This window comes from Brachyistius frenatus, unplaced genomic scaffold (assembly GCF_029030835.1).
Source record: "Brachyistius frenatus isolate BFR_SWC_R1_liver_20210118 unplaced genomic scaffold, ASM2903083v1 Contig_205, whole genome shotgun sequence".
In the NCBI taxonomy this organism is placed as follows: Eukaryota; Metazoa; Chordata; class Actinopteri; family Embiotocidae; genus Brachyistius; species Brachyistius frenatus.
In genome coordinates, this window is record NW_027210804.1 from 465277 (window position 1) to 474759 (window position 9483).

A 9483-nucleotide genomic window follows, 5' to 3' on the forward strand; every position below is an offset into this window, starting at 1 on the left:
TGCAATAAAAGCACCATTTGAAATGCAGCATGTTGTCGCCGTACGTTTTTTTTGTTTTTGTTTTTTTTGTTGTTTTTTAGCGTCCTGAAATTGTGACGTGTTAACGAATCTTATTTACGTGAACAACTTCGCCTTTGTTGGTCTTGTTTGTTTTAGAGTCTCACACTGACGGCCCAGATGAAGTAGAAGTAAGTCAACGCATCACGCCTAACAACAAAATAAATTACACACCAGAATATAGCTTTACCCAAAAATGATGTGGATTTGATTTCAATCTAGAAAGACAAAACAAAACGTGGAACTTTTTTTTGTTTTGTCTGGATTAATCTGGATTAGCGACTAGCGGCCATTTGTCACGTTGACTTGGAGCGACACTGAATTATTAATTTTGAGGGTAAGGTGTTTGTAGGTACTTTACGCAAAAATGAATGTCATTGCGTATTGTTGTTTTTTTTTTGTTTTTTTTAACCGATATCTTTTAATTTAATTTGTCTTTGAGCATTTCTCCCAGTTTGTTCCAAATGAATGTGTTGCTGGCTAGCTATCATCGCCATCTTTATTAGCATCTATACATACTAAGCAAAAAGGCGTAGCATGCGATTATATCAGATTTTTTTAAAACAATCAAATCAAATTACCTACAGAATATGCAAAAATAGCAGTTTTCATGGTTTGTCTATGTAATGTGATGTAGAAATATCCTCGCATGGTAACCAGCTGGCCCCGGCACATCCCATCTTGTTAATACCACCGCAAACCTCCGGAGGCGACAGCGAGTCGCTTCTTTTTGAACGGAGTGAAAAGAACGCGAAGTTTTGACGCCGAGCTTCGCGATGCTTCTTCTGGTCTGGCGAGTAAAAAAAAAAAAAAACATCTGTTCACGCTAACGTTGGCTAAGACAATGTCGATATGTTAATTTTTGCGATTTGTTGACGCGCGATTCGCGCCGGGTGGCATTCCTGTATGTAACGCTAACAAACAAAAAAAACGTACTGAAAAAGATTGTAAAGAGCACGGGTGTGTGGTTTTGCTGTGGCGGTTCTCTCGCTACGATGGTTTTGTTAAGAATGTAAATAAACAAACTGTAACGTAAAATATTGGCTTAGATTTTTTTTAGTCGTTCCACAACTCTGTCGATCCGATCTAAAACGACCGTCATCAGATGTCGCAAAAGAAAAGTGGTATTACAAGACGGGACGCAAATCGGACATATCGCACCTTTAACGCGGCGACAACACGCGTCTTTTGACACGATGCTGTAAATATGAACACGTTTAATTCTGTAATTTGAACATTTTCATTTCAATTTAACTGTACATTTAGAGAAAATATGTCTTCGGTCACATTCAGAACAAGCAGCGCTTTTATATAACAATAAAAGAGGCGACAAAATGGAGGGGGGGGGAGGGGCGAATTAACATTGTTAATATATATATTATACATCGTTGATAAAAATAACGTTGTTCGTCACAAATGGCTCAACATTAGATTCCGAAAATGTCATTTCTTTGCGATGACACGGAGCCGTAAGATATATTTTACAGAGCTCGTTTTTAAACAGCTCTTTGTGGTACAGAGTTATAGAAAAAGAAAAGTACAAAAAAAAAACAGTATCAAGAAAAGTTAAACACAAGTAAACAGCTTTTCTCATCGCGCATTCAAAATGTCTCCGACGTGCGTTCGCAACGGTGACATCTGTTGATTTTTTTTTTTTTTGAGCATTCGGTGTGAAACGTAACAAAACGACGCGAAACCAGCGGAGGTTTCGGTCTCTACAGTTTTGTCTGTTCGACGATCTTTCCGTCGCCGCTGCCGAGGGCTTCTTTGTGGCTCAGGTAGGCGGCCTCTTCGACGGGCCTCGTGGGGTTCTTGTACTCGTAGTACTCCACCACGGGGTACGTGACGGCGGTCGTCACCAGAACCGCCAGCAGGATGTAGATTTTGTACTCCAGGCAGAGGAACGTGCTGTAGGCGAAGGCGATGACGAAACCCAGCGACTCCCACATCCGGTAGTTGGCGAACGCCGCCTCTTTCTCCCGGGGGAAGAGGATGCCGTAAAGGGCTGCGAGAACGCAAACGGAAGTTAGCGTCGCAGAGGTGACGTTTTTCTAGTCGTCTTTAAATTAGTTTAAAATGTTGCTTCGTACCCAAAAAAAAACAACAACATTCGAACGGACGCTTTTCATGCTCGAGCTCATAAAACTTATATCTGAAATTTTGACCCCGTTTATTTGGAGGGAAGATTGTCGTAGAAATCTCTGGTAGGATTTACAGTTTTATCACATTTTTTCCCCCACCGGTGTCGGTGACGGTATTTTCTCACCGTTGGTCTGAGTTTGCCAGATGGCGTCGGCCATCCCCCACAGAGCGGGAAACACGAAAAAGACGGGGAGCTGGTCGGGATGAGGCCTCCAGTACAGGAGGCCGATGATGCAGGCGAAGTTGGCCAGCGCGGCTGCAAAAATAAACAGATAAATAAAACAATTGGCAGATTACAAAAATCCTGAACCCTCCAAAAACAAAAAAAAAGGGTTTTAAAAGTAAAATCTCCGTTACGGCATCCTGTTTAAAACAACAACAACAACAAAAAAAACAATTTACCGAAGAAGAAGAGCGCGGCTCTGCCGGTGTGCCGAGCGAGGCGCCCGAAGAAGAAGGAGCACAGAGAGTTGGAGGCTCCGAAACACATCATGACGAAGCCGACGTAATGGATCCCCAAAGCGCACGTCACGTAGTTCTGCGTACGACACACACAAATGCGATTTTTGGTGGGCGAAGGTCAAAAGTCAAGGTCGCCGCGATCTTAATTCGACGCCCTTGCGTGGATGCGATATCTCCGGCGACGCCCGAATGGGATTTCTTCAAATGCGGCACGGTCGTTCCACGTGACCTCAAAGATGACCTGATTCAAGTTTGGCGGTCAAAGGTCAAAGTTCAAAGTCGTTGTGACCTCACGGAACGTTTCGCCCGTCGGTGACGCGTCGAAAACGCTCCGATGGAATTTGTTCGAATTTGGCACAAAAAAACAAAAAAAACAACATTGACTTTGCACCAACGTTGACCTGATGAGGTTTTGGTGGCCGAAGTTCAAAGGTCACCTCACGTCGACTCATGCCATTTGGGAATTTCTTCAAAATTTGGACGTCCGTTACGCCTCACCAATGAACTGGTTCGAATTTGGAGGTCAAAGGTCAAAGTTATTTTAAACTCATTCGACGAGCTCTCCTCACCTTGGTGTACTCCCCGGAGAGGAAGCTCTGTTCGAAGCCGCTGTACATGGTGAGCGGGATGAGGGTCAGCAGCCTCCAGTCCTTCAGGAGCCTGAACGTGGCCAAGAACGTTTGGCAGAACGGCTCCCGGTTCCCACGAAACCGGCTGGTCTGCTCCCGGTCGATGTTGTCCAGAAACACCGCCACGACGATGATGGCCAACACGCCGACGCCTGCCGCACGACAAAAAAGCGGTGAAGACGGGCGCGAGGGTGGAAAGTCCGACCGTGACGTCAGCGTGTTGATCTGATTTTATTGGAGAATTTCAGCACTTCGGCATTGAGCTCGGTAAATTTACAACAAACCCTCTTACCGATGTAGCATCCGACCAGCGTCCACACCAGCTTCTGTGCCGGCCTGGTGGTGGTGCTGTTGACACTGATGTTAAGTCCACATTCGGCTGCTCCGCAGGTCTGCAGCTGTTTGTCCGAGATGTCAGCTGTCAGAAAAAAAATATTTTTTTATTGTAATAAATACACCCAATCACAAGGAAATAAATAAATATGCTGCGGCCACATCAGCGTTTGTGCTGTTTGTTGTTTTTGTTCACATGAGGGAGCCTCTGGGGAAAAGAAGTAAATATTTTCTACAAAGATTCAAACATTTCCACTGTAAAATTACATTTATAATCATTAATAATAGCGAAAAGGTACAGCATGCAACAATATTTTTTGCTGTTTGCCGTTGCAATTTTGATAAAAGTTTGTGTTGTCAAATATCGTGAATGTGTTGCAGTGAAATGTTTGATAAAAGGCTAATTTGAAATAACAAATTTGATATAATAATCTCAGCTTGTTTTTTTTGTTTTTTTAATCTTTTTTTGTTGAAAATACTTTTACTTATTCAAGATGTTTAATGTAAAATAACAAAAAACAGGATAAAATTTCTGTCTTGTTGTTTTGTTTTCGTTTGAATTGTGAAGATTTTAAAGTTAAAGCATCTAAAACAAATGACCCAATCTAAGGCGGAAATAAAACTGGAGTGAATTGCTGTTTTGTTTTGTTGCAGTGTTTACAAGAAAGGATGTTCCCGTCATCGTATAAACCGATAAGCCGGCCATAACATAAAATAAGTTACTGCCGAGTTGGCATAATCTTCTTCTTTCAGCGCAGCACACGCCCTTTATTATTCTCCTCAGAACGTGAACCCATGAAAAGCCAACACTTCGACTTTGCTGTCTGTTGGGTTTCTATAGAAGAATCAGCTCGACGAAAAAAAATAGCATTTCACCAAAGCCTGCTCAAATAACTTGTCGTTTTCTCTACATCCTCTTCACGTGTTTCAGTTCCACTCGTCCGCCTACCGATGCTGGTGTCCTGTCCGAAGATGAGCGACGACATGAGGTTCCCCCACACGGCGGACGACTGAAAGATGAAGAAGAAGATGCCGAAGTATTGGTTGATGACGTCGGAGCCCCTCGTGCCGTCCTCGGCCTTGGCGGCCTGCCTGTTGCCGGAGATGGTCAGGTAGGTGCATTTAGCCGACCACAGCGGGGAGCCGCCCAGGCCGAGGATCACCGAGGTGGGGATGAGAGTGTACCTGTGAGAGTGAGCAAAAAAAAAAAGAAAAAAGACGGCACTTTATTTCACTTGTTAGCCTCTTGTTTGTGTTGTTGACGCGTTCTGAGGAAAACTTCTACAAATCAGACAACGAGATCTTCCTCGACAAGCGATGACTTTCTGACGGGTCGCCCACCAAATTTTGTTCAGACGCTGACGGGGAGATGAGTCGTTACCGTGTGCTTGGCGGTTCGGTCGTGACAACACTGTTGCTAGGCAACGGTAACGTGGACGGCGTCTAGAAGCCACGGAGGCTAACAATTCAGCAAGCCGGCGGGCGGGTAACGTAATGCGGGAAAGGCGAAGTCACAAAGACGAGGCCGTTGGGAAGATCGGCATTTTCCTCAGACGCAGGCTGTTATCTAAGTTACAAAGACAAACTCTACGTGACTGCAAAATTATAACACATTGGCTCAACATCCAACGAAAAACGAACTTCCACGACCTCTGACCTTTCTGTAAACGTCAGCAAACACGTCACAACTCGTGGACTCGAGGCTGATTAAGAAAAACGTGAATTCCGACGTCGTGAATACCACAAGAGGGCGCCGTTCAGACGGACTTTTCTCGTGTACGCGGTGAATACGGTTTGAACAGCGGCAGCTGTTTAATGAAAAAAAAATTATAAATAAAAAACATTTTGGAGCAACAACCGTTTTCTGAGACGGTGTTTAAACATACTGACCCAAAACCTAAAGGTCATATTTATATTTTGATGACATTTTCAGTCAAAAAGGCGCCCCTGTTTTTCAGCCCTTGACATTAATGCGATCTCAGGGTTCCCACACAATAATTTCACTTCCTATCTGCACTTCCAGTGAATTAAAAATATATTTGATTTATTTCTATTTATTCAGTAAAGTTGTGTATCTGAGCTTGTGTTAACTGATCTCAAACACAGTCTTATAACATCACCCACAAACAGGAACAGAATTATCAATAAAACAAACAAGGAATTATAGAATATAGCTCCCAAAAAAAATCAAATAGGCTTCGTGCGCGTGACGGTTTAATGGTTCGATTAATTGAGATGGATTACCATCCCGGGTAGAGGTTTCCGAAGGAGTAGGACACGTAGCAGGCCATGCCGGCCACGATGGTCCATTTGCAGCCCAGGTTTTTGATCATGAGGGGAGGCAGGAACATGGAGGAGATGATGATGGAGGCGTAGACGACGCTCAGAGAGGCCACGCCCATCCCCTGCTCGGCATTCAGGCTGCTCTGCACGGAGAGCGGGAAGTCAAATCGCACCAATTAGAAAACTTATAATCGTTTAAAACTGGTCAGCGTAGCATTGGGGTGCCGATTTTTTTTTAAATTATTATTGGAAAACAAAACTATAAAATCTTTCAAACAAATAGTGAATTCAGATGCTACAAATATTAGGAAATACAGATGGATATCTGAATTTACCGCGCTGAATTCATGTTTGAACTCGACAGTAGTATCAGGATCATGTATATTTAGAATTAGGTGGGTTTTTCAAGCCATATGTCTGTTTTAAATTCCATTAAATGATTCTACTGACAGAGTGCTCTACAGCACTGATACCTGTATCAGTATCAGTAGATCAGTGATGATTAGAAGTGACTAACGTGCTTTATGAGCACCATTTGCTAGGCTGCAAATGTAAATATTTAGTTTACTACAGGCTGAAAGGAGGTCTCTTTTTTTTTTGTCCTTTTAAGTGTCAAAGTGTCGAAATTCCTATTTTGTTTCATTGACTGCAGTGATGAAAATTTAAAAGTTCACTTCTATATTTATGGAAACATAATTCATGATAAGAGGATATAATGTTGTAATTTTGTTTTATCTTCATGGAGACTTGAGACTTAAAAAGTCAGAATACTTTTGCCGGTGCTTTGGTTTTTAATCTGCCTCTCGTTACATGATACTAAATCACAAGAACGTTTTTTTTGTTTTCCTTAAATCCCTAAATAATAACAAATGTTCTAATAAACTAATAACTATAGTTGAGTCATTTCAGTTCAAAGAAAAATTGAACAAAAAAGACTGTTTAATTTTCAAATTTAGTTCAGGATGAGATAATAACTTTATTCATATTGCTACAAACTTCTTCCCAAAACATAAAAAAACAGCAGTTATATAATGTAGTGAATTATAATAACTAATAACTAAGTTTTAGCCAGCCAGCAAAAACAAAGGTTTATATTTGCTTATTTTCTTTTGTAAACAAAGCAAAAACTCTATAAATATGATGTTATAAAGTTACAGCTTATGGTTTGAATAAATATTGTAATATAATACAATTAATTAATCAAAACTGTTCCAAAATATTTTACCAAAAGAAAATGCAGACTTAAAGTTATCAAATTTAGTACATTTTAAGGTCTATTGTCTATAAATTTAAAAAAAAAAAAAACTTATTTATGCCACCTTTGCATTAATAAATTCCTTAAAGTTCAATGATACTAACTCGTACGTTTTTGTGATATGGAGTTTAAAATCAACAATTAAATCTCACTTTGAGTGATAAAACTTACGTGGGATAAAAATATGTTTTATCTATATAATGAAATTATACATATATGGGAACTTCTAAATTGATTTCTCCCTTTATTATTATGAATTAAAAGAGTTTTGGTCTTCACTGTTAAGGAAAGAAAAAGAAAATCAATTTTTTTTTTGTAGAAATGTACCCCTCAACTTGACACCAACTCCTACTTTTCATTACGTCTTAAAGAATAATGAGTTAAAAACTCTTCCACCTACCTGTAAACTCTGCAGACCTCCGTAAGCCGTGAACAGCAACAGAAACCCGAACGAGACCACCAACACGTTCTTAAAGTTGCGACTAATCATGGCTGCAAAAAAAACAAAAACTTTACAGATCCCTTAAACTTAAAAAAAAATATATAAACATGTAAAAGCTCGCAGATATTTGGAGTTTTTATTTCAGGATTAATGTCACAGCTGCTCCACGGCTCCAACAGAAAGTCAGAGGAGTCTCTCTCAGCTGAAAAGGATTGTGTGTGTCTGATAAACACACACACCGAGGACAAAGTCCAGGACACACACACACACACACACACACACACACACACACACACACACACACACACACACACACACACACAGTGGAGCTTATCACTCGGCTTCTAAATTTTTGCGTAATTTGCTCGTGTGTCGTATCCTTTTATTCCACTCTGAATCATTAAAGGTGTTTTGACCGTAAACGTTACAGGTGTGGAGCTTCTTCGGTCCGACTGCTTCCTCCTCGGGTTTTTTGGCACATCAGTCGAGACTCCTCGTTCATAAAGTATACTACAGTTATTGTGGACAAGCGCGGAGCAAAGGTTTATTGTGAGACTTTTCTCTCTCTTTTTTTTTTTTTTATAACATGATAGCTTGTTGTTGTTTGAGAGGTTTGACAGAAACCCGAGGACGCTGCAGTCGGCTCTGTTATCTCAGCTGCGCTCGGGGCGACACCAAACATCAGGCCTCTTATCAAACACGATCAAATATGTCGTTGGGACGTGACGTCGTAACGAGACTTAATCACGTTAAACGATTATGTGGATCCGTCCACGTCAGATAAATTATCGATCGGCCGTTGTGTTCGTATGCCACCTTAACAAGGGCAGATGTGTTTTACACACGGAGATGCGTGAAGCCAGAACTGTTCAGTTTCGTCTCTGTTACTGAATTTTGCTGCTTAATTATTATTATTTATTTGTGTATAATACAACACTGCACTACAAAAAGACAATCAGAGACCAAATGCGGCCAAAGCATTGCTATTTCACATTTTTTGCTGTAGTGGACTTGCGTGTCTCTTTCACGTTTTTGCTGTAGTGAACCTGCGTGTCTATTTCACGTTTTTGCTGTAGTGAACCTGCGTGTCTATTTCACGTTTTTGCTGTAGTGAACCTGCGTGTCTATTCCACGTTTTTGCTGTAGAGGACCTGAGTGTCTATTTTACATTTTTGCTTCAGTGAACCTGCGTGTCTCTTTCACGTTTTTGCTGTAGAGGACCTGCGTGTCTATTTCACGTTTTTGCTGTAGTGAACCTGCGTGTCTATTTCACGTTTTTGCTGTAGTGAACCTGCGTGTCTATTTCACGTTTTTGCTGTAGTGGACTTGCGTGTCTATTTCACGTTTTTGCTTCAGTGAACATGCGTGTCTCTTTCACGTTTTTGCTGTAGCGGACCTGCGTGTCTATTTCACGCTTTGCCGTGAGACTTAGGTTTGGTTTTAGTTCACAGGTTTGAACTCGTCCAGCTATGAAAACGACGTGGCGTTAGACTTTGTCTCAAAAAGACGTGCTTCAATAAAACGTGACTAAAACGAGCGCTGAGATTCATCACCCGTGATTATCGGGAGATTAATAGTCGCTACGACGCTGACGTGCCGAGTGCCGTAGCAACATCGTGAGTTTGGATCTGTTTCTAAAAGGAAATAAATATGATTGTTTATACAAACTGCTGGATTACAAAGTAGAATCAGCGTTTGTCGTTTCCGTGAGCCGCTCGTCGACCTTTACACTCACACATCCTCCACAGCATCATAAAATAAAGGGAATATGCTGTGACGGTGCTGTTGGTTTTATCAGAGATTTCTTTTTATAGACTTCTTATTCACTGCTCCACCCTGTTATTCGGTCATCGTAGTGCGTCTACGTGTTTATCTCCTTT

General features: G+C 41.3%; 1 protein-coding gene across 1 annotated transcript; it reads right to left on the minus strand.

Annotated features, from left to right (window-relative positions):
* Window positions 1-447: 447 nt before the first annotated feature.
* unc93a (unc-93 homolog A) lies at window positions 448-7651 on the minus strand. Its single transcript, XM_069719085.1, has 8 exons — window positions 7562-7651; window positions 5868-6049; window positions 4573-4808; window positions 3583-3708; window positions 3231-3442; window positions 2602-2737; window positions 2324-2455; window positions 448-2062 (listed from the first exon to the last, which is right to left on the minus strand). Exons 1-8 carry the CDS (start codon window positions 7649-7651, stop codon window positions 1773-1775), a joined length of 1404 nt encoding a protein of 467 aa, XP_069575186.1. The 3' UTR covers window positions 448-1772.
* Between the last annotated feature and the right edge of the window lie 1832 nt (window positions 7652-9483).